At 64.8% G+C, this 25242-nt stretch overlaps 3 protein-coding genes across 10 annotated transcripts; all 3 read left to right on the top strand.

Moving 5' to 3' along the window:
* Positions 1-142: 142 nt before the first annotated feature.
* LOC120766133 (death-associated protein kinase 2-like) lies at positions 143-7126 on the top strand. Of its 8 annotated transcripts, none has more exons than XM_058424280.1 (14): positions 949-1066; positions 1974-2096; positions 2640-2698; positions 3165-3268; positions 4195-4416; positions 4499-4637; positions 4767-4896; positions 5056-5104; positions 5228-5254; positions 5375-5513; positions 5989-6034; positions 6122-6211; positions 6377-6460; positions 6790-7126. In XM_058424280.1, the coding sequence occupies exons 2-14, from the start codon at positions 2006-2008 to the stop codon at positions 6798-6800; spliced, it is 1191 nt and encodes a 396-aa protein (XP_058280263.1). In that variant the 5' UTR covers positions 949-1066; positions 1974-2005; the 3' UTR covers positions 6801-7126. The 8 variants fall into 8 exon arrangements, with proteins under 8 accessions (XP_039947435.1, XP_039947434.1, XP_058280263.1 ...); XM_040091499.1 differs by having other exon boundaries at positions 5375-5527; XM_058424279.1 differs by having other exon boundaries at positions 5400-5513; positions 6377-7126.
* Positions 7127-7715: 589 nt separating this feature from the next.
* INSRR (insulin receptor related receptor) lies at positions 7716-19749 on the top strand. The gene is made up of 22 exons (XM_040091496.1): positions 7716-7809; positions 9493-10044; positions 11297-11609; positions 11696-11838; positions 11989-12133; positions 12218-12432; positions 12503-12629; positions 12739-12977; positions 13055-13222; positions 13330-13519; positions 13643-13684; positions 13795-14060; positions 14202-14338; positions 14930-15095; positions 16308-16416; positions 16528-16598; positions 18278-18507; positions 18586-18696; positions 18786-18945; positions 19033-19162; positions 19233-19367; positions 19479-19749. Exons 1-22 carry the CDS (start codon positions 7716-7718, stop codon positions 19747-19749), a joined length of 4014 nt encoding a protein of 1337 aa, XP_039947430.1.
* Positions 19750-21022: 1273 nt separating this feature from the next.
* On the top strand, positions 21023-25236 carry LOC120747565 (high affinity nerve growth factor receptor-like; the record flags this gene model as incomplete). The annotated part of the gene is made up of 7 exons (XM_040053572.1): positions 21023-21092; positions 21922-22048; positions 23714-23788; positions 23957-24028; positions 24512-24580; positions 24859-25013; positions 25134-25236. Coding segments are annotated over exons 1-7 (671 nt in total), but the record flags the coding sequence as incomplete, so codon positions are not given.
* Between the last annotated feature and the right edge of the window lie 6 nt (positions 25237-25242).

Genomic DNA, 25242 nt, shown 5'->3' with positions numbered 1-25242 from the left:
CGGGAATTACGACAAGGATTAGGGTTGGGTCCGGCTCATCCGTCGCACCGGGACCGGGGCTGGATGAGCCGTGCAGTGGCTCCCCAAACCCTGGGGTGGTGGCGGTGCCCGGTGCCCCCCAGCAGACCCCGGCCCGTGAAGCAGCGCCGGCCCCGGCTCTCTCCACCTAAAGAAACCCGTCCCTCCCCACAACCTTCGCAGCCTCACGCGTTTCCCCTCGCGGTGTCAGCCAGGCTTCCTGTTTGCAATCTTCACCGGCACCTCAGAGCGGGGAACGTCGGGGAGAGGGGCATCGTCTGCCAGCGGCTCATCCCGCCGCGTCCCGGCCACTCCTCAAGGAGCTGAGGCTGGAACCAGCAGGAACTGTTCCTAAAAGGCCTTTTTTGGCTCCTCTTCCCAGCTGGGGGTGTTATCGAGAGCCCGCGGGAGGAGGAACGCAAAGAGCTTTTCTTGTCCTGCGCTGCTGTGGCCGGATCCTGCCCCAGCTCCCCGGGAATGCCGCGGCTGTGAGGCAGAGCCTGGCACTGCCAGGGGTGTTGGAGGAAGGCTGGAGCTGGAGGTGAGGGGTCCCTGGTGCCCAGGACATGCCAGGCTCGGGGGCTGTCGTGGCTGGGGGGTTTTGGGGTCCAACGGGGCTTTTTGGAAGTTGGATGCTGACCTGGGAGCTCATTTTCTGGACACTGTGCCCCCACAGCCCACACGGGTCCAGCTCTGCACAGGAGCTCAGCGGTTCCCACCGGAGCCTGAGGCCACCCGTGCCTCAGTTTCCCTCCTTCCGAAAGCATCCCAATGCAAGGGGGTGTCTGGCAAGGCATCAGCTGCTGGCGTCCATCCCCAGGGGACAAACAGACACGCTGTGCCCCCACGGACACGTCACGCGCCCTGGGATGTTGGCCTGGCTTCAGCTGCAGCCGCCCCCGTGCATGAACCCGCTCGGAGACCGGCCGTGCCAGGGGCCAGGGGAGGGTCCGAGTGGGCAGTGAGCTGTGGGTGGGCAGGGAGCTGTGCTGCCTGGCTGGGGAGCGAGGAAGAAGCGCTGCTGGATGTGGAGAAAGGCTCGGGAAAGGTAAGGGGGCACAGCTGGGCTGGGAGCAGGAGAGACTGAAGGGGCACGGGGCTTGGGGATGGCTGGATGTGCTTTAGGGCCACGGTGGGGGGGGACAGCAAGGGTCCCAGCCCCCGTTCGGTGCAGGCAGTGGTGCAGCGCAGCCCCACGGGGCCGGGAACCGCGTCCAGCCGTGATGTGCCTCTGTCCTCAGGGGCTGTGGGGCTCGAATCCCTGCAGAATGCCTCCGGAAGGAATCCTTCCAGAACGCCCCTGCCCTTTCCTGGGGAAGAGCCAACATTGCCATCCCCATCTCTTCCCTGGTGGCCTCGCACCCGCAGCCCAGCCCAGGAAACCCCCTACTCCTGGGGACATGGAACAGGGGACAGGGAGGTGACCCCAACACCTGGGCTCAGAGCAAAATCCCCCGCAGTTCCCTGCTCCCCTGCAGAGCCGCTGCTCCCACTGCCGCTGTCCTGAAGCCTCAGCCCATTGTACAGCTAGGGAAACTGAGGCACGGGGCGGGGGGTGTTGGGTCCTGGTGTTGGTCTGCTCTGGGTGAGCTGAGAGAGGCAGGTTTGTGGTTTGGAGCTGCTGAGTACGAGACACATCCTCGCCTCAATGCGACGAGCTGGGGGGACTCTGCCAGATGTAGGCAGGTGTTTGTCCCCTCCAAAACCCCTCACCCCGCTGTGGGGGGCTCGGTGCCAGGAGCCACTCTGCCCCTGCCCTCCTCACCTGGACAGGGGGGAGAACAAAGAGCTCCTGGGGGGGATAAGGGCACGGAGGGGTCACTCACCCACTAACGTCATGGGCAAAACAGACTCCAACTGAGGAAATTAATTGCATTTATTACTAATCAAATCAGAGCAGGATAATGAAAAGTAAAACCTTAGAAACATCTTCCCCACCATCCCTCTCTCCTCAGGCTCTCCCTCCTCCCTCCAGCGGCGCAGGGAGATGGGAATTGGGGCCCCGGGCAGCTCAGCTCAGGTTGTTTCTGCCGCAGCTCAGCCAGAGCAGTCGCAGTCCTTGACCCTGCCCCGCCGAGGTGCGATCCCTGCCTCCCACGGGAGACCCTTCTCCAGGGACTTCTCCAGCGGGAGAACTTCCCGTGGGCTGCAGCTCTGCCCGAACTGCTCCAGGCTGGGGCTCTTCCTCGCCCGGGCTCGGTGCCTCGGGATCTGCTCCAGCGGGGGCTTCACAGCCCCCTTCGGGCATCCCCTGCTCGGCCGGGGGCTCCTGCGGGGCTGCAGGGGGGGGTCTCTGCTCCCCGGGGACCCCCACGGGCTGCGGGGGAATCTCCGGAGCCCCTCCAGCCCCTCCCTCCTCCCTGACCTTGGTCTCTGCGGGGCTGTTGCTCTCACACGTTTCTCCCTTTTTAACTCTGTTATCCCGAGGTGCTGCCACCGTCCCCGCTGGGCTCGGCCTTGGCAGGCGCAGGTCCACCCCAGAGCCGGTGGCACTGGCTCTGCTGGACGTGGGGGAGGCTCCTGGCAGCTCCTCGCAGAAGCCACCCCCGTTGCCCCCCACTAGCAGGACTCGCCCTGCGGGCACGGCGCACCCCTCACCCTGGGCCTTCTTGTCTCTGCAGGGATGGCCGAGGGTGGCCAGGCTGAGGGGGGCCCGAGGGGTGCCCCTGACAGCCCCCAGGTGAGCCACGGCTGTGGGGGCGCGTGGGGGGCACTGCCAGGGGGCTGGCGGTGACTGGGCAGGGCTCTCACAGCCGAGCTCGCAGTGGGGTTTTCACCTGCTTTTGACCTGCTTCGTTTTAAATGAACCCCAAATGTGTTTTCTCCGCATTTTGCACCCTTAGAACAGTGAGGGGGAGGGAGGCTGCTGTGCCCCCCTCTCCTCCTGCTCCTGCCCCATTTCCAGCTCTCCTGAGCAGCTCCTGCAGGTCCTTATCAAGGGGTGAAAGTCTCCAAATTTCCATGTTCTGAAGAATTCAGAATTCTGGAAGAACTGAGCGGGGCCTGAGCTCAGACGCAGTTCTGGGCACTGGGGAATTCCCCTTCGAGTGTGCTGGGGGGCTCTGGTGCTCCAGGGGACGGGGGTCCCTGCACCCCCAGACCCAGCACAGCCCCGGGCAGGGGCTGAGCCAGGTGCTGCCCCACAGGATGTGGCTGAGCCCAGGGAGGACGCGGGGAGTGAGGGCCTGGCTGCCACCCCAAGCCTGGGCGATGTGGAGGACACGTATGAGCTGCTGGAGAAGCTGGGCAGGTGAGCAGGGATCCAGGGAGGTGAGCAGGAATCCAGGGAGGTGAGCGGGATCTGGGGAGGTGAGCGGGATCTGGGGAGGTGAGCAGGGATCCAGGGAGGTGAGCAGGAATCCAGGAGGTGAGCAGGGATCCAGGGAGGTGAGCAGGGATCCAGGGAGGTGAGCAGGGATCCAGGAGGTGAGCGGGGATCCAGGGAGGTGAGCGGGGATCCAGGGAGGTGAGCGGGAATCCAGGGAGGTGAACAGGGATCCAGGGAGGTGAGCGGGGATCCAGGGAGGTGAGCAGGATCTGGGCAGGTGAGCAAGGATCCAGGAGGTGAGCAGGGATCCAGGGAGGTGAGCAGGGATCCAGGGAGGTGAGCGGGGATCCAGGGAGGTGAGCAGGGATCCAGGGAGGTGAGCGGGGATCCAGGAGGTGAGCAGGGATCCAGGGAGGTGAGCGGGAATCCAGGGAGGTGAGCGGGATCTGAGCAGGTGAGCAGGGATCCAGGGAGGTGAGCGGGATCTGGGCAGGTGAGCAGGGATCCAGGGAGGTGAGCGGGAATCCAGGGAGGTGAGCAGGGATCCAGGGAGGTGAGCAGGGATCCAGGGAGGTGAGTGGGATCTGGCTGGGTGAGTGGAATCTGGGCAGGTGAGCAGGGATCTGGGCAGGTGAGCAGGTTGCAGGCAGGTGAGCAGGGATCCAGGGAGGTGAGTGTGATCCGGGCAGGTGAGTGGGATCTGGGCAGGTGAGCAGGAATCCAGGGAGGTGAGCAGGATCTGGCCAGGTGAGCAGGCTGCAGGCAGGTGGACACAGGGCAGGCAGGGATCCAGGCAGACTCACTGGGGTACAGCTGGGGATCCCAGCTCCACCGGGTGCCCGGATTTCTGGGTTCCTCCCCCGGCGCGGCGTCAGCCCGGCCGTGCCCCAGCCCAGCTCTTGCCGCAGTGGCCACTTTGGCGTGGTGAGGCTCTGCCGCGAGCGCAGCACCGGCGCCTTCTACGCCGCCAAGTTTGTGAAGCTGCGACGGCGCTGGGGCGGCGGCCTGGGGCTGGAGCGGGCGCAGGTGGAGCGGGAAGTCGCCATCCTTCGCCGGCTCCGCCATCCCAACATCATGCAGCTCCACGAGCTCTTCACCAGCAGAGCCGAGGTGGTGCTCGTCCTGGAGCTGTGAGTGGGGTCCTGGAGGCGGGGGAATTGCCTTTTCGTGCCGTGTGTGGGACGTGGCCGAGCTCCCCTGTCCCCTGCACAGGATCAGCGGTGGGGAGCTCTTCGATTTCATCGCGGAGAAGGAGATGCTGTCAGAGGAGGAGGCCATCGAGTTCCTGGGGCAGATCCTGTGTGGGGTGGAATATATGCATGCCCGCCTCATCGCACACTTTGACCTCAAGGTGCCTGTGGGGACCCCCATCCTCCCTCCGCGAGGATCCAGGGGCTGCCAGGCATCTCCAGAGCCCTGGTCCCATTCTCCTCAGCTTCCCCGGCTGCTGCTGTGACCCCTGTCGCCCCTGTTCCCACAGCCCGAGAACATCATGCTGCAGGAGAAGGACGTCCCCAAGCCCAGGATCAAGATCATCGACTTCGGGCTGGCCCAGCAGCTGGAGGATGGCATCACTTTCAGGAGCCTCTGTGGGACCCCCCAGTACATCGGTACAGGGCTGGCACATCCCTGGGGCTCCCTGCACTGCTCTGCTCTGCTCTGGGGGGCCACAGCAAGGGCGGGGGGCGGTACCCCCAGGCAGGCAGGGAGGGGGGTGGCAGGATGGTGCTGTCCCTCTGATGTGCCGCCCTGGCTCTGTTTGCCCCCAGCGCCTGAAGTGGTCAATTATGAGCCGCTGAGCCCTGCAACCGACATGTGGTGAGGAGTCAGGAGCTGGGGACAACAGACTGAGCTAGGGGGTGGGGAGGGACCCCCCTGAGTGCCACAGGGCACGGGGGGGCCCAGGGAGAGCAGCACCTGACCCCCACTTCTGCCTTTCAGGAGCATCGGAGTCATCACCTACATTCTGTGAGTATGGGGCAATGCTCGCTGTGGCTGGAGGAAACTGAGGCACGAGGACACTGTGGGTGCTGAGGTGGCCGAGCCAGTGCTGTCCTGGCACTCAGTAGCTCTGTTGTGTCCCCGCAGGCTCAGTGGCCTGTCCCCCTTCCAGGGTGAGACGGATGCTGAGACCCTCTCCAATGTTGTGGCTGGTGCCTACGAGTTTGAGGAGCGCTGCTTCAGCCAGACCTCCGAGATGGCCAAGGACTTCATCCGCCAGCTGCTGGTGAAGGAGCCAGAGTGAGGCCCCAGCCCCAACCCTTCCATCCTTCCCATCTCTGTCCCCACCTCCGCCTTGGTTATCACCACCTCCAACATCCCCATCATCTTCATCATCCCCATCTTCCTCATCCCCATCCCCATCTTCATCATCCCCATCTTCATCATCCCCATCTTCATCATCCCCATCCCATCCCATCCCATCCCATCCCATCCCATCCCATCCCATCCCATCCCATCCCATTCTATCCCTGACCTCATCTTCGTCCCCACCTCCATCATCCCCAACTCTACTTTCCATCCCCATCCCCAACCCATCCCTATCTCCATCTCACCTCTATTTCCATCTTCATCCCATCCACACCTCCATCCCCATCATCTCCATTTCTGTCTGGTTCCCTCCTCTGTCCCCACCTGCCCATCCCCATGGAGGACGTGTGGGGCTGGGACCCCCAACCCCAACGCGTCCCTCTGCGCCGCAGGCACCGCATGACAGCAGCGGGGTGCCTGGTGCACCCCTGGATCCAGGTGAGAGGCACGGGCAGGGGGTGGCTGCCAGAGCCCCTGGGAGCGGGGTGGGGACACAGTGGCAGTGCCGTGTCCGTGCCCCCGCAGCCCCTGAGCAGGAAGCAGGCGCTGAGCCGGAGCCGTTCCTCCATCAACATGAGAAACTTCCGCAAGTTCAACGCCCGGAGGAGGTGGAAGGTGCCCGGCTGCGGGGTCTCGTCACCCCCGAGCCCCCTGGGGAGCACGGGCCGGGCTCCATCCCGAGGCTGGCTCCATCCCAGCGATGGCTGTGGTGCTGTGGTGGGGGAAGGACCTGAGCTGAGCTGACCCTCACCCCGGACCCCCTCCTTTCCTGCCCCCCAGCTCTCCTACAACACAGTGTCCGCCTGCAACCGGCTGTGCCGCCCGCGGCTGCTCGGCGACCTCAGGAAGGAGGACGAGGAGCTGGTGAGGCGCCCAGGAGCCCCCAGATCCCACCCAGCATGGGCTGGGGAGGGGGCAGAAGGGATGAGGGGCTCTGGCTCAGTTTCTCCCTATGGCAGTACCCTCTGTGCTGCAGCCCCCCCGTTTTGGGCAGGAGGGACAGAGAGTGGGACCCTCCTGTTGGGATGAGATGAGGGAAGTGTAATGGGGGTCTTGGCCAGAGACAGGGGCATGGAATAGGGTGGGGTGCTGTGCAGTGAGGGCTGTCTCCAGCCGGGGTGCCCTCTCCTCTGGTGGGGTTCTCTGCCCGGGGGAAGCCCTGTCCCTGCCCTGCAGCCCCCCTGTGCCGCCAGCGCTGCTGTGAGAGCGACCAAGAGGAGGAGAGAAGCCCCCACATCGCTCTGCTGCGCCGCCGGAGAAGCAGCTGCTCCTGAGCTCCTCCAAAAAACAAAAAGGACAGGATCCCTGCAAGAGGAGCCATGGGGGTCCCCCCATCGCCCCATCCAAGGGGGCGAGGGCGCTGTCCAGTCCCAGTGCTCCCAGTTCCGTGGTGTGGGAGGGTCACTGGGGCATCAGCACCCCACTCCTGCCCGCAGGTTTTGCTGCAGTGGAGCTCGTGCTGCCCCGGGGCTGGGACCCTCCTCCCTGCTTCGTCCTAATGAGAAAAATAAATGTCACCTCCTCCTCCTCCTCCTCCTCCTCCTCCTCTACCCTCCGGCTTCTCCTTCCCCTTAAGGACGGTTCCTCACAGCCAGGCAGGTGCTGACTGCCCGCAGCTTCCTCCCTCACTGTAAGGCTGCTCTTCTGTGCGGACCCCAAAGCCGCGGGCTCCTGGCGCCCCAAATTCACCCTGTGAGGCAAAGTGACCCTTAAGTTGTCCCTTCCGTGCTGCTCCGGGGGTCTCCGCGGGCTGCTGGCCGCTTTCCTGGCGTCCCCCTGCCGGAGCAGCTCGGATCCTCCTGCTCTGGCTGGGGAAACTGAGGCAGCTCTTCCTTCCCACCCACTCCTGCGCGGGGCGCGGGGGGGCCGCCCTGTTTTCCCCCTCTCTATTTCCCAAACATGCCCTGGCCCCGGCCCCGAACAGTTGTCAGGCTAAATATTTTGCGTGCGGCAGCCGAAAACAAAAGTGAAGGGGCCGCAGGGTCCGGGCAGGGTCCGCGGGGGCCCCCCCCCCGTATCCCGGCGTCCCGCGGGTACCGGGCACGGCGAGCGGGACCCGACACGGCGCAGCGGAGCCCGAGCTGGGACGGGGACGGGGCCCGGGGGGTCCCGCTGGAGAATGGGGCCGAGGGCGCTGGGTGCCCCGCGGCTGGGGGTGATGCTGCTGGTCCTCGGCCACCTCCCACTGCCCCCCGTGCGGGCTCCCTCCGAAAGTAAGTGCTTGGCAGGGGGAGGCCGGGAGCGGGGTGGGGGGCGCTTGCCCGGGGCAGTTCTGGGGAGGGGGCTGCCCGGTGATGCCTGTGCTCGGGGGTCTGCAAGAGACAAAGCGTGAGGCGAAGCTCTTTGAGTGTTCCCCGTGGCAGTTTGCCCCCGTGGCAGTGCCCCCAGCGCTGCAGTCCCCCCGTTTTGGGCAGGAGGGGCAGAGCGTGGGACTCCCCCCCTGTTGCTGGGATGGAATGAGGGGAGTGTAGTGGGGGGCTTGGCCAGAGATGGGGGCGTTGGTCCCTCAGCCCCACTCGGACGGAAAATTGTCACAGGAGTCGGGAGCGCTGCTCCCTGCACAGCTGCTGGGGTGGGAAAGGTTGGGCAGGGGGTGCCATGGTGGGGAGGGGGCAGCTGTGGATCCTGGGTCTCGTGGCCACATCAGGGGGTACGAGGAGAGTCTGTCATTTGTCCCGCCTTCCCCTCTCCCTGCTCCCCGTGCCTCAGTTTCCCCAGTCACCGAGGGGCTGTGCTGGGGGATGGGAGCGATGGAGGAAGCGGCTGAGAGCTGCCCAAGGGGCACAAGTCACTGTGCCTGCTCCCACCTGGGACCCCTGTCCTCTGTCTGTCCTCCCAGGGCACGGGGGACCCTTCCCCCTTCCAGGGCGACCGCGCAAGGTCAGGGAGGTGATGGCGGCACTGGGGGCTGTAACCCCCGGGATCGGTGCTGCGCTCACGGCCGGTCCCACAGCAGGACGGAGGGACCCTCCTGTCCCCACGGGGAGGGGACAGCGCTCCCAGTGAGAGGCTGAACCTGGTGCGGTGCTGGGCTGGGGGGCTACAAGCAGCTGCCAGAGCCACAGAGCCCACGGGGCCAAAGCGCCCACGGGGCCAAAGCGCCCACAGTTCATGGGTGACACCAAGGGCGGAAAAGCGCCACTGGCCAGGAGGTCACAAGGACGTGGCCGTGAGCTGCTGGCCCAAGCTGGCAGCAGACAGATGAGAGGTGACCCAGGCACCCAATCCCCTCCCGGACCTGGTTTCTGGCTGGGGCTGCTGTCAGTGGGAAGCTCTTTGCTTATTCTGGCTCCTGCATCTCTGCCGGGATCAGGAAGCAGGAGGTGTTGAGGCTCATGCTGCCCATTTTTGGGTGGAAAAGCCCCAGGACAGCCAATGTGGGGCTGGGGCGGTGCCACGTGGACACCTGTGGTAGCCTTGCATGCCCCAGTACCTGTCTGGGCATGAGGGGGAGTCAATGGGGACAACCTCACTGGAGCTGCCCCTCACTGGGTAACCGTGTGTCCGTGAGTAGGGAGATCCGTGAGCCCCCACAGCTGCCCCACAACTCGGGGAAGGGGAAAAGCCATCTGCTCCTCGAGACAGCTTCCCCCAGGGTGGGCAGCAGGGCTGGGACGTGGTTCTGGGGCTGGCGTGGGGCAGGGCAGGCGCCCGGCCTGCCAGGCCTCGTTAGCATCACTGCTGACGGACGCGCCGTGCCCCGGAGAGCCGCAGCGCGCCGGCTGCTGTCAGAGCCGCTCGCGTCTCCCCAGCCGCCCAAACCAATTCCAGCCGTGCTCGACAGGCAGCAGCGGGATATTAAACCCCCGCGAGCATCACCGGGGGGGCCCTGGGTGGGTGGGGGGGTCGGCTGCCCCGTCCCTGCCGCCCATGGGGTCCCCCTCTCGCCACCCCAGTCTGCGGCAGCATGGACATCCGCAATGACGTCTCCCAGCTCCGGAAGCTGGAGAACTGCTCCATCATCGAAGGCAACCTGCAGATCCTGCTGATGTTCACCACGGGTGCCGAGGACTTTCGGGGGCTCAGCTTCCCTCGCCTGCTGATGATCACAGAGTACCTGCTCCTTTTCCGTGTCTACGGGCTGGAGAGCCTGCGGGATCTCTTCCCCAACCTCTCCGTCATCCGCGGCACCAACCTCTTCTTCAACTACGCCTTGGTCATCTTCGAGATGCCGCACCTGCGGGACGTGGGGCTGCACAGCCTGGGCCACATCCTTCGTGGTTCGGTGCGCATCGAGCGCAACCAGGAGCTCTGCCACCTCTCCACCATCGACTGGGGGCTGCTGCTGCCCGACGCCGGCGACAGCACCTACATCGTCGGCAATAAGTTGGCTGAAGAGTGCGCCGACGTCTGCCCGGGCATCCTGGACGTGGAGAAGCCCTGTGTGCAGACCAGCGTGAATGGACAGCTGGATTATCGCTGCTGGACCTCCAGCTACTGCCAGAAAGGTGGGTGCCAGTGGCACGGGACCCGGTGGTGCCGGCTGCTGCTCTGGGATGGTGCTGGTTTGCGCTGTGGGGCAAACTGGGAGGGCACTGGAGGAGGCTGGTGGAGCCACCTGGGAACGGCAGGCCCAGCGTGGGGCTGTGGCTCCTCTACTGCTGGGAGTGTGCCGTGCTGGCAGCACGGTGGGGTAACCAGATCCGTGCTGTATCATCCTCGGAGGACAGGCCAGCTCCTGGCTGCTGTGTTTTCCCAGCAGCGAGGTAAATACAGGGCCCTCCTGAGCTCGTTTGCTGTAAACAGGAGAACTGGTAATGAAATATGTACTATAAACACAGATCTTTATCAGGGCTGCAAGCTCGGCTGTGGGCCCGGCCTGGCTGCACTGGGCAGATGGGGTTCAGCGTGGGCTGAGCCCCATCTTGTCCATCCATCTGTCCTGCTGTCCCTCCATGAAGCTGGTCGTCCACCTGCTCACTCAGCCACCCATGGGCCCACCTGTCCAGCCAACCACTCATCACGTGTCCATCCACCCGTTCCTCCATCCCTCCGTGCACCCCTCTATCAGTGCTGCCATGCCTCCATCCGCTCCTCCATCAATCCATCCCTCCCTCCCTATATCCCTCCCTGCATGCCTGTACCCTTCCCTTTCTCCTTCCATTCTTGCATCCCCACATCCCAGCATCCCTCCTGTCCCTGCATCCCTCCAACCCTGCACCACATTCCTCTCTCCATCCCACCATCCCTCCCTCCATCCCTGCATTCCTCCATCCCCACATCCATCCCCACGTCCCTCCCGCCCTGCATCCCTTCATCCCACCATCCCTCCCTCCCTCCATCCCTGCATTCCTCCATCCCCACATCCATCCCCACGTCCCTCCTGCCCTGCATCCCTTCATCCCACCATCCCTCCCTCCATCCCTGCATTCCTCCATCACCACATCCACCTCCATGTCCCTCCCGCCCTGCATCCCTTCATCCCACCATCCCTCCCTCCCTCCATCCCTGCATTCCTCCATCACTACATCCATCCCCACGTCCCTCCCGCCCTGCATCCCTTCATCCCTCCCTCCATCCCTGCATCACTCCATCTATCTCTCCATCCCGCCCTCACTCCTGTTTCCCCCAGCCCTGGAGGATGTCAGGAGCCTCCCGAGCCCTTCCCACCTCTCTCCTCTCCTCTCCCCCGTGTACACCCGAGGCTGGGGTCCGTGCCCGTTGCTCCCTCGTGCCCACGTGCTGCGTCTCCCCTCGTAGTGTGCCCGTGCGGCGCGGGCTCGGCGTGCACGGCAGCGGGCGAGTGCTGCCACGCCGAGTGCCTGGGGGGCTGCGGCCGCCCCCACGACAGACGGGCCTGCGTCGCCTGCCGCCACTTCCACTTCAACGGGCACTGCCTGCCCTCGTGCCCGCCACGCACCTACGAGTACGAGGGCTGGCGCTGCGTCACCGCCGAGTACTGCGCCAGCCTCCGCAAGGTCTCCGACAACCCCCGCGACGCCTCCAAGTTCGTCATCCACCAGCGACAGTGCCTGTCCGAGTGTCCCTCGGGATACACCCGGAATGAGAGCAGGTGGGGGCGTCCCCGGTGCCCCCAGCACGGGCGCGGTGGTGGCGCGTCGGCCGGCTCACGTCCCGTCCCTGTCGCCCTGCTCACAGCATGTTCTGCCACAAGTGCGAGGGGCTGTGTCCCAAGGAGTGCAAGGTGGGCACCAAGACCATTGACTCGATGCGGGCAGCACAGGAGCTGGGGGGCTGCACGCTCATCGAGGGCAACCTCATCCTCAACATCCGCCGGGGCTGTGAGTGCCGGACCCGGCCCCACCAAACCCACCCCGGGTGGGAGAGATGCTGTGGAGGGCAGGGGGAGGAGGAAGGGGTCTTTTCCCTCGCAGAGTGAATTAATGGGGAGGTGCCCCTCTCCCTGAGCTCATGCAGTGTGTCATTCCCAGATAACCTGGCCTCAGAGCTGCAGAGCAGCCTGGGGCTCATTGAGACCATCACGGGCTTCCTGAAGATCAAACACTCCTTTGCCCTCGTCTCCTTGTCCTTCTTCAAGAACCTCAAACTGATCCGTGGTGACTCCATGGTGGATGGGTGAGGATGGTGTGGCTTTGGGGTGGAACGTGTGGCTCTGAAGGTGTCCTTGCCCACCGCCTCCACCCACATCTTCTCCCGCAGGAATTACACCCTGTATGTCCTGGACAACCAGAACCTGCAGCAGCTCTGGGACTGGAGCCACCACATCCTCTCCATCCCCGTGGGCAAGATGTACTTTGCATTCAATCCCAAGCTGTGCCTGGCCGAGATCTATCGCATGGAGGAGGTGACGGGCACCAAGGGGCGGCAGAACAAGGCAGAGATCAACCCCCGCACCAACGGGGACCGGGCGTCCTGTGAGTACGGGGATGGGGACAACCGGCAGTGCCATGACCCTCTGCCTGACCCTCTGCCTCCTCCCCGCAGGTAAAACCCAGACCCTGCGCTTCATCTCCAACATCACCGAGTCCGATCGCATCTTCCTCAAGTGGGAGCGGTACCGGCCCCCCGAGTACCGGGACCTCCTCAGCTTCATCGTCTACTACAAGGAGTCGTAAGTGGTCCCTGTCTCCCTCTCGTCCTCACTGCGGAGGGCTTGGGAATCCTATCCCGTGGTGTCCTCTGCTCCTGCTGGACCCTCCCTGATGCCTGGTGTGGGACAGACCCTTCCAGAACGTGTCGGAGTATGTGGGGCAGGACGCCTGTGGGGCCCAGAGCTGGAACGTGCTGGACGTGGATCTGCCACTGAGCAGTGAGCAGGAGCCGGGGGTGACGCTGCTCAACCTCCGTCCCTGGACCCAGTACGCCATCTTCGTGCGCGCCATCACCCTCACCACGGCCGAGGAAGGGCGCAACTACGGGGCACAGAGCGAAGTGGTTTACATCCGCACCATGCCAGCGGGTAAGGGGCTGGCAGGGGGCCGGGGGCGCCCGTGGTGGACGCACCAGGAAAGGCTGAGCACCCCTGTGTCATCCCAGCTCCGACGGTGCCCCGGGACGTCATCTCCATGTCCAACTCTTCCTCCCACATCGTGGTGCGTTGGAAGCCGCCCACGCAACGCAACGGCAACATCATCTACTACCTGGTGCTGTGGCAGCAGCTGGCCGAGGACATGGAGCTCTACATCAATGACTACTGCCACAAAGGTGAGGCCAGGCGGGGCAGGGGCAGCACAGCAGCCAAGGACACCAGCGGAACAGGGACGGTGCCGCTGAGCCAGGCTCTGCCAGCCCTGCCCCGTTGCTGCCCGCAGGCCTGAAGCTGCCCACCAGCAGCGCAGACACGCGCTTCGGGTTTGGGGATGGTCCCGAGGGGGAGCAGGATGCGGAGGAGAGGTGCTGCCCCTGCCGCCCCACGGACGGGCAGCTCCGCATGGAGGGTGAAGCCGAGTCCTTCCAGAAGAAGTTCGAGAACTTCCTCCACAATTCCATCACCATCCCCAGGTGCCATCTGGTGGGGGTCCCTGCTTTGGGGGGCTCCCTCAAGCTGGGTGCGTGGGTCTGCCTGGGTGGGGGGTCCAGTGGCTGTTCCTGGCAGACCCTTTAACTGATTTCCCACTGTCTTAGGCCACCCTGGAAGGTGACGTCCATTAATAAGAACCCACAGAGGTGAGCTGGGACCACACCAGCCTGGGGGATCTCCTCTCCCCTGATCAATTTTGGGGGACAATGCCTGAGGGCCTTGACTCCCCACCACGTCCTGTCCCTGTGTCCTGCAGGACCCCAAAGCAGCGCAGGGACGTGGTGGCCGTCACATCCCCGGCCAACACCTCCTCAGCGGAGCCGCTGGCCCCGAACCAGCCCGGAGGCGAGCCCAAGCCTGACTTCCAGATCTTCGAGGACAAGGTGGTGCGTGACCGGGCGGTGCTGTCGCGGCTGCGCCACTTCACCGAGTACCGCATCGACATCCATGCCTGCAACCACGCCGCGCACACCGTGGGCTGCAGCGCCGCCACCTTCGTCTTCGCCCGGACCATGCCCGAGCGTGCGTCCCCTTCCAAACCTCCTCCCTTCCAAACCCCACGGTGCTGGGATGCGCTGGGATGTTGTTGAGATGGGGGACCGGCAGTGGGTTGGGGTCCAGGTGATGCCCCCAGGAGCTGAGTCCCTCTGTGCTCCTCTCCAGTGCAAGCTGACAACATTCCTGGGAACGTCACGTGGGAGCCAGCGGGCAAGAACAGCGTCCTGCTGCGCTGGGAAGAGCCCAGGAATCCCAACGGGCTCATCCTCAAGTATGAGATTAAGTACAGCCGGGAGAGTGAGGTGAGAACCTCCTGTGGCATCTCCTGCCCAGCCCTGCCAGGTCTGGTTACAGGGGCACAGCACCTATGTCATGCCATGCCATGGATCCCATCTATCCCATGCCATCCCATGCCATCCCATGCCATCCCATGCCATGCCATGCCATGCCATGCCATGCCATGCCATGCCATGCCATCCCATCCCATCCCATCCCATCCCATCCCATCCCATCCCATCCCATCCCATCCCATGAATCCCATCCCGTCCACTCCCGTCCCATCCCATCCCATGGATCCCATCCCACCCCATCCCACCCCATCCCATGAATCCCATCCCACCCCATCCCATCCCATCCCATGAATCCCATCCCGTCCCATCCCATCCCATGGATCCCATCCCATCCCGTCCCATCCCATCCCATCCCATCCCATCCCATCCCATCCCATCCCATCCCACCCCATCCCATCCCATCCCATCCCATCCCATCCCATCCCATCCCATCCCATCCCATCCCATCCCATCCCATCCCATCCCATCCCATCTCTCTCCCAAGGCTTACACGTGGCTGGGGGGGATGACGCCCCTTTGCCACCCCCTCATTGTCCCCTCCAGGAGGTCACCACGGTCGTGTGCGTTTCGCGCCACCGCTACTCCAAGTATGGGGGTGTCCACCTGGCTCTGCTCCAGCCAGGGAACTACTCAGCCAAGGTCCGGGCCACCTCGCTGGCCGGCAATGGCTCATGGACGGGGCTGGTCAAGTTTTACATCCTGGGACCAGGTACCTGCAGGGGACAGGGGGACACTGACAGGGATCTTGGCGGCCGTGGGGTTGGGGAGCTGGGGCTCGGAGGATGCTGCTGGACCGGGAACTGGGCTGTGCCGCTGGGATGGGACGCGTGGGGTCCGGGGACGCTGCTGGGCCGGGCTGCTGAAGGTGGGAGTTGTTGCTGGACTGGGAAGCTGAGGGATTGAGGGATGACTCTGGCCTGAGACGCTGGAGCATCACAGAAGTATTTGGGTTGGAAAAGGCCTCCAAGACCAATGAGTCCAAGTGATCTCTCAGCACTGCCAAGGCTATCTCTAACCGATGTCCTCAAGTGCCACATCCACACTTCTGTTAAATCCGCCCAGGGACAGAGACTTCACCAGTGCCCTGGGTAGCCTGCTCCAGTGCTTTCCAGTTTTCCCCAATATCCAGTCTAAACCTCCCCTAGTGCAACTTGAGGCCGCTCCCTCTCCTCCTGTCCCTGTCCCCAGAGCCCGACCCCTCCGGCTGTCCCCTCCTGTCAGGAGCTGTGCAGAGCCACAAGGTCCCCCCTGAGCCTCCTTTTCTCCCGGCTGAGCCCCTTTCCCAGCTCCCTCAGGTGCTCCTGGTGCTCCAGACCCCTCCCCAGTTCTGTTCCCTTCTCTGGACACATTCCAGCCCCTCAAGGTCTTTCTTGTCATGAGGGGTCCAAAACTGACCCCAGGATCTGAGGTGCCCCAGCGGTGCCCAGCATTCACTTTCTTCTCAGCGCTCCCTTGGGTGCTGATGGATTTATAGAAACACTTTTTGCTGTCTCTTATGGCAGATTCAGTTCTAGTTGGGTTTTAGCCCTTCTAATTTTCATTCTTGTCCTGAGCTCCCTCAGATCCTCCTGAACTTCCCGCCCCCTCTTCTGAAGGTCAGAACCTCTCCTTTCTCCCTGAGTTCCCGCCAAAGACCTCTGCTCAGCCAGGCTGGTCTTCTTCCCTTCCTCCAAGGATGCTGCTGGATTGAGGAACTGAGGGGCTGGGGGATGCTGCTGGAGTGGGACACAGGGACAAAAGGGTCTGCTGACAGACTGGGGGATCTGGAGGATTGAGGGATGCTCTGGGACAGGGGCAAAGAGGGATCAGAGGGGATCTGCAGGCTCCCCCTCTCCGGCCCAGTGGTGGTGGTGGGACAGGTGTCCCATGTGAGGTGGGATGAGTGCCCGGACCCTGATCCACGGCCGCCTGCTCCTGGCAGCCGAGGAAGAGTCCAGCAGCTTCTACGTCCTGCTGACTGTCACGCCCGTGGTGCTCATGGTGCTCATCTCCTGCCTGGCCGTCTTTGTCTTCTTCTACAACAAGAAGAGGTAAGGACCCCCCCTGCACCCCCAGGGCTGGGCTGGGGCAGGGCCTGGCAGAACCAGAGCTGGGAAGGGCTGGGGGCAGGCGGCAGCTCCGAGCTCTGCCCACCCCGGCAGGAACAATGACGGGTACCCCAGCGGGACTCTCTACGCCTCCGTCAACCCCGAGTACTTCAGCGCCTCGGACAGTATGTGGGGATGTGGGGGGGGGAGGATGTGGGGATGTGGGGATATGGGGATGTGGGGATGTGGGGATGTGGGATGTGGGGATGGGGAGATGTGGGGATGTGGGGATATGGGGATGGGGGGATGTGGGGATGTGGGGATGGGGAGATGTGGGGATGGGGAGATGTGGGGATGTGGGGATATGGGGATGGGGGATGGGGATGTGGGGATATGGGGATGGGGGGATGTGGGGATGTGGGGATATGGGGATATGGGGATGTGGGGATGTGGAGATGTGGGGATGTGGGGATGGGAGGATGTGGGGATGTGGGGATGTGGGGATGTGGGGATGGGGGGATGTGGGGATGTGGGGCTGGGGAGATGTGGAGATGTGGGGATGGGGAGATGTGGGGATGGGGAGATGTGGGGATGTGGGGATGTGGGGATGTGGGGATGTGGGGATCTGGGGGATCTGGGGATGGGGGGATGTGGGGATATGGGGATGTGGGGATGTGGGGATGTGGGGATGTGGGGATGTGGGGATGTGGAGATGTGGGGATGTGGGGATGGGGGGATGGGGGGATGTGGGGATGTGGGGGATGGGGGGGATGGGGGGATGTGGGGATGGGGGGATGTGAGGATGGGGAGATGTGGGGATGTGGGGATCTGGGGATCTGGGGATCTGGGGATGGGGAGATGTGGGGATGTGGGGATGTGGGGATGTGGGGATGTGGGGATGTGGGGATGTGGGGATGGGGGGATGTGGAGATGTGGAGATGTGGGGATGGGGGGATGGGGAGATGTGGGGCTGTGGGGATGTGGGGATGGGGGGATGTGGGGATGTGGGGATGGGGAGATGTGGAGATGTGGAGATGTGGGGATGGGGGGATGGGGAGATGTGGGGATGTGGGGATGGGGGATGGGGGGATGTGAGGATGGGGGGATGTGGGGATGTGGGGATGGGGGGATGGGGGGATGTGAGGATGTGAGGATGTGGGGATGGGGAATGTGGGGATGGGGAGATGTGGGGATGTGGGGATGTGGGGATGTGAGGATGGGCGGATGTGAGGATGTGGGGATGGGGGGATGTGGGGATGTGGGGATGGGCGGATGTGGGGACAGGCCGGGGCCACCCCAAAGGGACACCGAGCCCTTTCTTGGCTGGGGTCACACTGGAGGGGACTGGGATGGGATGGGATGGGATGGGATGGGATGGGATGGGATGGGATGGGATGGGATGGGATGGGATGGAATGGGATGGGATGGGGATGGGGATGGAGATGGGGATGGGGATGGAGATGGGAATGGGGACAGGGAGGAGGATGGGGTTGGATGGAGATTATGAGAATGATGGTAAAGATAGAAATGGGGACAGGGAGAAGGATGGTGAGGGAATGGAGACGTTGAGAATGATGATGAGATGGACACAGGAATGGGAACGGGAACAGGAATGGGAATGGGAATGGGAATGAGAATGAGAATAAGAATGGGAATAGCAGTGGGATGGGGACAAGGAGGAGGATGATGATGGGATGGAGATGGGGATGGGGATGGGGATGGAGATGGGGATGGGGATGGAGATGGGGATGTGGATGGGGATGGGGATGGGGATGGGGACAGGGACTAGGATGGCGATGACATGGAGATGAGGATGGAGATGTGGTTAGTTACAGTGGTGGGGTGATGCTCACTCACCCCACAGTGTACATGCCTGATGAGTGGGAGGTGTCCCGGGAGAAGATCACAGTGATCCGGGAGCTGGGACAGGGCTCCTTTGGGATGGTGTATGAGGGTGTGGCGCTGGGGCTGGTCACGGAGGGAGAGGAGACCAAGGTGGCCCTGAAGACAGTCAACGAGCTGGCCACCATGCGGGAGCGCATCGAGTTCCTCAACGAGGCCTCTGTCATGAAAGCCTTCAAGTGCCACCACGTGGTAGGTGGGCAGCCGAGGGGCAGGGAGGGGACGTGGGGCCTCTGGCCACTCACGTGCCAGCCCTCTTTGTCCCCGCAGGTCCGTTTGCTCGGCGTTGTATCCCAGGGCCAGCCAGCTTTGGTCATCATGGAGCTGATGACGCGTGGGGATCTGAAGAGCTACCTGCGTTCGCTCAGGCCTGAAGCCGAGGTGGGGGGGCCGGGAAAAGTGACACCCACCCTGCTCCGGGGGGGTCCTGGTGTGCCCCTGCCCCAGCCCTGACTCTGCGCACGCTGCAGAACAACCCCGGGCTGCCGCCGCCATCGCTCAAGGACATGATCCAGATGGCGGGGGAGATCGCCGATGGCATGGCCTACCTCAACGCCAACAAGTTTGTGCACCGGGACCTGGCCGCCCGCAACTGCATGGTGTCCGAGGATTTCACCGTCAAGATCGGAGGTGGGTGGGCAGCGGCGGGCAGGCTGTGCCAGCCCCGGGCCTCCTGCTGCTCACACCACCTTCCTCCTCCTCTTCCTCCTCCGCCAGATTTTGGCATGACCCGGGATATCTATGAGACGGATTATTACCGGAAAGGGGGCAAGGGGCTGCTCCCCGTGCGCTGGATGTCCCCCGAGGCGCTCAAGGATGGCATCTTCAACACGCAGTCTGACGTCTGGTAGGTGCTGAGGCGGGCAGAGCCGGGGGGGATTTGGGGACCCCCCGGCTGAGCAGCGGCGCTCCGGCAGGTCCTTCGGGGTGGTGCTGTGGGAGATCGCCACGCTGGCCGAGCAGCCCTACCAGGGCATGTCCAACGAGCAGGTCCTGCGCTTTGTCATGGACAACGGCATCCTGGAGAGGCCCGAGAACTGCCCCGACAAGCTGTGAGTGCTGGGGGACACCCCCTCACAGCCCCACCCTGGTCTCTGTGGTGCTGGGAGGGCTGTTGGGGGCCGGAGCCCCCCCAAACCCAGCCGGTGTCCTCTCTTCTGCAGCCATGAGCTGATGTGCCTGTGCTGGCAGCAGAACCCACGCCAGCGCCCCTCCTTCGTCCAGCTCCTGGAGCGCATCAAGGACCACATGGCGCCTGCTTTCCGCACCCTCTCCTTCTTCTACAGCCCCGAGAACGGCCGTCACGGCTCAGGAGAACCCTCCAACACCGAGACGGATCCGTGCCCCGAGGAGGATGAGCCCCCCGCATCCCCGCTGCCCACACGCAAGGAGCACAGCCCAGGCCAGCTCCCCAACGGGACAGCCTCGCTCTGACCCCGGGGTGTCCTGGGACCCCCGCTGGACTCTGCACCCCACGCCCTTCTCCGGCCACCCCCCGCTGCTGGGACCCCCTGCATTATTTATTGCTTCCAAGGGCCCAGCCAAGGAGCGGGTGCTTTGGGAAGAGGGTGGCAGCAACGCGAGGATGTTCCATGGGGTGCACTTTCCCTGAAAATAAATTGGGGGTGCTCCAGGTCCGGGGGGGAGGGAGTGGGGGGCTGCTGGTTGAGGGGAGGACACTCCAGTCTTTCCTTCCTTTTTATTGGGAGGGTGGGGGAATGGGTAGCAGGGTTTGGCATTTGGGGTCCCCATCCACCTGCCTCTGTCATCGCTCCCCAGCTGCCTGGCGAACAGGTGAGGCACGCCTGTGATCCCCACACCTTTTATGGGTGAGGAAACTGAGTCACGGGGCAGCGGGAGAAGCCTGGGGTTGCCCTGATGCCTCTTCCCGGTCCCCTGCACTGGGACCAGTGCCGAGGCCGTGCTGGTCCACGGGAGGGGCGCCGCTGCCTAATCTGAGCTCGAATAAAGGCGATGAAGCTCAGCTGTGGCAGTGCCTGGCTCGGGGGGGTCGCGGGCGGGGGTGGAGGGGGCACACGGGGCTTTCCACACCGCCAGCCCCATCTGCGTCCTGCGGCTCTGCCCCGCGGTGCCCAAACCGGGGGCGTTTCTTGAGAAAAACGTCAAAGCCGCGGAATTTAGGAGGATGTGGCAACAGCCGCTCTGCCGGGGACGGCTGCTGGGGTGTCCAGTGGGGCCCCACGGGAGGTCACCCCAAAGGAACCGTGGCCCCATGGGAGCCACTGGGGGCTGCTGGTGGAGACGCGCCGGGGACTGAGCCGTGGGAGGAGGGTGCGGGCTGAGAACGCGCTAAACTCAGAGCACCCATGAGCCACCCCCGACGTGCTCGGGGACAAACAGCATCCGCCTGGGGATGGGGAGCCCTGTGGGGAGGGCGGTGGGTGCAAACCAGTCCTGCCCCACCTCAGGGAGGAGGATGAGGTTGGGTCCTGGTCGGAGGTGACAGCTGGGGACAGGGCCACTGTGCCACCAAACCTCCCCTGGTCTCCAGCCCCAACGTGAGGAGGTGCTGGGGAAGAGCCTGAGCCAGGACAACCCTTCACGCCTCCAGATTTGGGGGCACCCTCGGGGGGTGTGGCAGCTTGGGGGACGGTAGGTGGCCTCCGGGATGGTAATAAGCCCTGTCCTTTGTATTACAGCCCGCCCTGAGCCAGGTTCTGGAGCGGGTGTGCGTGTCTGTGCGTGCATGCGTGTGCACGGGTGTGCCCTGGGATTTCTGGGGGTTCCAGTGGTGGGGCTGGGGGTGCAGGTGTGGGGTGCCAGCGTGCAGGTAGGGCACAGGCAGGGCACCGGCAGGGCACAGGCAGGATGCAGTGCTCTAGGCAGGGCACAAGCAGGATGCAGGGCTCTAGGAAGGGCACAGGCAGTGCACAGGCAGGATGCAGGGCACAGGCAGTGCACAGGCAGGATGCAGGGCACAGGCAGTGCACAGGCAGGATGCAGGGCACAGGCAGGGCACAGGCAGGATGCAGGGCACCGGCAGTGCACAGGCAGGATGCAGGGCTCTAGGCAGTGCACAGGCAGGGCACAGGCAGGATGCAGGGCTCTAGGCAGTGCGCAGGCAGGGCACAGGCAGGATGCAGGGCTCTAGGCAGTGCACAGGCAGGGCACAGGCAGGATGCAGGGATCTAGGCAGGGCTCTAGGAAGGGCACAGGCAGGGCACAGGCAGGGCACTGGCAGGGCACAGGCAGGATGCAGGGATCTAGGCAGGGCACAGGCAGGGCGCGGGCCGGGCACAGACGGGCTCCGTTGTCGGTGCCCTTGCGCGGAATCCCCCTCTCCCGGGTCGGAGCCTTCCCGGTGCCGGTGAATCACGGCCGCGGGTGTCTCGGGCCGGGGCGGGGGCGGTGCCGGGGCGGGGGGAGCCGCCGGCCCCTCCCGGGAGGCCGGTCCCTGCCTTGCTTTTAAGCCCCGCACGGCCCCGTGCTCGGGCTGCCGGGCGAGTGCGAGGGAGGGCGGCACCGGCAGCAGCGGCACCGGCACCGGGTCCAGGAGCGGCACCGGCCCCGGGACCGGCCCCGCGATGCCGCCGCCGCCCGCCTGGCTCTGCCTGGCCGCTCTGCTCCTGCCCCTGTCCCTGCCAGCCCCGGGCGCTGCCGGTCCCTGCCCCCGGCCCTGCCGCTGCCCCCGGGCCGGGATCCTGCTCTGCCGGGAGCCCGACACCGTGGGCAGCCTGGCCCCGCTGCTGGGAACCGGCAGCTTCACCGACGTGTGAGTGGGGCCGGGGGCGATGGGGCTGAGACGCCGGGCAGAGGGGCTGGGAGTGGTGGGACGGCACCGAGGAGCTGGGGGTGACGGAGCTCGGGGATGGCGCTGACGGGGCCGGGGGTGATGGAGCTGCGGGTGACGGGGTTGAGGGATGCAGCGGTGGGGATGTTGGGGCAGCGATGGAGTTGGCGGTGACAGAGCTCGGAGATGGGGATGACGGGGTTGGGAGTGACGGATTTTGGGGGCCAGACAGAGGGGCTGGGGGCGATGGGGCTGGTGACGATTGTGGCTGGGGGGTGAGGTGATGCGGCTGGGGGCAGCGGAGCAGAGGGGCAGGGCAGTGGGGTGATGGGGGTGGAGGTGGTCGGCTCGGGGACGGGATGTCGGGGCTGGGCTGGAGCAGCGATGGAAGCAGGGATCGCTGGATGGGCTGGGATCGCTGTGGGGAGGGTCCCTGCTTGGCGGGAGGTATTGGGGGCTGCAAGAATGGGGTGGGGGGGGCTGCAGCATCCCCCCAGGGATCAAACGAAGGGCTGGGAGCAGCTCTTCACACCCTCCCGCAGCGATGCCAACCACGGCAACACGCTGAGGGTGCAGCGGGGACCCCGGGCAGGGAGCACCCACGCCGCGCTGGGCAGGGCAGGGGTGTGGGGAGCCGCTTGTCCCCTTTCTCTTGGGGCTGTCACTGTGCCCTGGGGCCTGCGGGTTGGCGTGCTGGAGGGACACACCCCAAATTTGCTGTTTTGGGGCATCTACTCTGCTCCCACTCCTTCCCCTGCCCCAGGATGTGTGGTGGGGAGACAAGGAGCGAGCAGAGGCGAGGGGGGTGCTGGGGCGACGGGATGCTGCAGGGTAACAAAGTGCCCCAATTCCTGGGGTCTCTCCCCACCACAGCCCTGCCCGTGCCGCATTGCTGGGGACTGGCTGCGGTGTCTCCGTGCCTCAGTTTCCCCCCGTGCCAGGGGACGCTGCGCCACAGGCGCTGCCAGCTCTTTGTTTGCTGGCTGGTGGGGTGGGGTGCGTGGTGGTAGGGATGGTGGTCCCCGAGAGACCCGCAGCCATCCCACTGCCCCAGCTGCTCTCATCCCACTCCCACCGGGGTGAGCAGGACCAAAACCCCCTCGGTGTGGATCTGAACCCCAATTAACCGGCCCCTGTGATCTGGGGTTCACAGGAGCAGCCGGTGGGGTGGGGCAGGGAAAAACCCTGCACCTGCTCTGGCTTTTCTTCATCTCCTGCCCGGAGAAATCGGTGGGGGACAGTGACAGTGGTGCCCCTGTCACAGTGCAGGACACCGTGGGGTGTGAGAAAAGGTGGGGACCCGAAGGGTGACCGGGGCTGAGACCCAGCAAACTCATCCTGTGCGTGAGACCACGGGCTCCAAGCGGTGGCTCAGCCCTGGCCCCACACGGTTCGCAGTGACCGGGGGCTCAGCACCGTCAGGATCACCTGCTGCCATCCCCTCCTCTTCCCAGCTCATCCCAGGGGAAACTGAGGCAGCTCAGCTCCGTCCTTGTCCCCGTCCTTGGCTGTGGGCCGTACTGCAGGCGCAGCCTGGCGAGTGGGAGAGCTGTGCCCCTCTCACTCCCCTCGCTCCACGCTTTGCCGACAGCCCCGGGCATGAGGGGTCCCGGGCTGCTACCCTGACCCCCCTCCTCTGCCTTCCAGCATCATTGAGAACCAGCAGGTGCTGACGACCTTGACCCGAGCTGACACCAGGATGCTGCGGGACCTCAGGAACCTGTGAGCACCCCGGAGAGGGGTCCCTGCACAGGGAAACGGGGGGAGGGAAGGGCAGGTGGAGGGGGCATTCCCAGAGCTCAATCCCACTACAGGGAGTCACAGGGGATGCTCCCAGAATGGAGATTCAGGATGCACAGTGCGGGTTGCTCAGCCCTTCCCTCCTTTCAGCACCATCTCCAGGTCGGGGCTGCAGCACATCTCCGCCGACGCCTTCCTGGACACCCCCAGGCTGAGCCATCTGTGAGTCTCCCCTTCCCCAGGTCGCTCCCTCCACACCCTCCTCGGTTTGGGGATCATCCCCCCGTCCCCGCGGGCGCTGGCCCCGGTGCAGGGTGGCCGGTCCCCGTGCCCGGGCGGGATCGATGCTGCCCCGCTGCCCACGGGCACATCAGCCTGGCCGGGGGGGCCACGCGGGGCTCCGCTGCTGAGTGGGAAATCATCGATCTGGGCAGGAGCGCGGGCAGCTGCCGGCCCCCCCGGGAGCCCCGAGCTGCCCCGGTGCGGGAGGGGTCCCCCAAAAGAGGGGGGGACCCTGTCCTGGGGTGCGTGGGGCTGCCCCCTCGCAGGGAGGTGTCTGAAAGCTGGTGGCACGCCTGACAGAGCAGGTTTTGCTTGGTCACGGTGTGACAGCAGTGGCCCCGGTGCTGCCCCGCGCCACGGCCAGGGTGATGTTGGGTGGGAGCTTGAGTGGGAAGGGGCGGCTGATGGGGTCTGTCCCAACAGGAATCTCTCCTCCAATGCGCTGCAAAGCCTTTCCTGGAAAACCTTCCAGCATCTGCCCCTGCAAGAGCTGTGAGTGAGGAGGGAGAGGGGGGAGCTGGGTGCAGAGTGTCTGCCACTGGGGATGGACCCCTCAAGTGACACAGAGGGAGGGACAGAGCCGGGGATGCAGTGAGATGGTGGCTGTCACATCCACGCGTGTGGGGACAGGGACAGGGTGGCACACGGGGCAAAGCCGGGGGCTGGGGATGCCCAGGTGCAGCCTTGGCTGACTCCGCTGGGACACACACACAGATGTGTGGGGCCTGGAGCCCTTCTGAGCCGGTGTTCTCTTCCCTGCTCCATCTCAGCGTCTTGGTGGGAAATCCCTTCAACTGCTCCTGTAGCCTCCGCTGGCTGCAGCTGTGGCAGAACAGCAGCCGGGCCGAGCTGGGGAACCAATCTCTGCTCTGCTGGGAGGGCAGCGTGCTGGTGCCCCTGGGCAGCCAGGTTCTCCACGCCTGCGGTACGTGGCTGGGGACCCCGAGGGCTTCGGCTCCTGGGTTTGTCCCCTGTCCTGAGCCGTTTGGCCGGGGGTAGCGTGGGACACAGGGATACTTGTGGCTCACCCCTCCTGCCCCCGCAGACCCCCCGACCGTCCACATCGAGCCCCCCGAGGTGGTGCTGCGCCAAGGGGACAGCGTCAACCTCACCTGCCACATCAGTGCCGACCCACCCGCCACCGCAGAGTGGGT

This window comes from Hirundo rustica (assembly GCF_015227805.2).
Source record: "Hirundo rustica isolate bHirRus1 chromosome 29 unlocalized genomic scaffold, bHirRus1.pri.v3 SUPER_29_unloc_1, whole genome shotgun sequence".
NCBI classification, from domain to species: domain Eukaryota; kingdom Metazoa; phylum Chordata; class Aves; order Passeriformes; family Hirundinidae; genus Hirundo; species Hirundo rustica.
The sequence above is the reverse complement of the archived record's forward strand: the minus strand, read 5'-3'. Positions and strand labels throughout refer to the sequence as shown.

Coding starts and splice junctions, on each gene's coding strand:
- LOC120766133 (XM_040091498.1), top strand. CDS start 2,006: ATGGGAATTGGGGCCCCGGGCAGCTCAGCTCAGGTTGTTTCTGCCGCA. Junction 4,638..4,766: donor TCGCACACTTTGACCTCAAG/GTGCCTGTGGGG, acceptor CTGTTCCCACAG/CCCGAGAACATCATGCTGCA. Junction 5,105..5,227: donor AGCCCTGCAACCGACATGTG/GTGAGGAGTCAG, acceptor TCTGCCTTTCAG/GAGCATCGGAGTCATCACCT.
- INSRR (XM_040091496.1), top strand. CDS start 7,716: ATGGGGCCGAGGGCGCTGGGTGCCCCGCGGCTGGGGGTGATGCTGCTG. Junction 10,045..11,296: donor CTCCAGCTACTGCCAGAAAG/GTGGGTGCCAGT, acceptor CTCCCCTCGTAG/TGTGCCCGTGCGGCGCGGGC. Junction 11,610..11,695: donor TACACCCGGAATGAGAGCAG/GTGGGGGCGTCC, acceptor CCCTGCTCACAG/CATGTTCTGCCACAAGTGCG.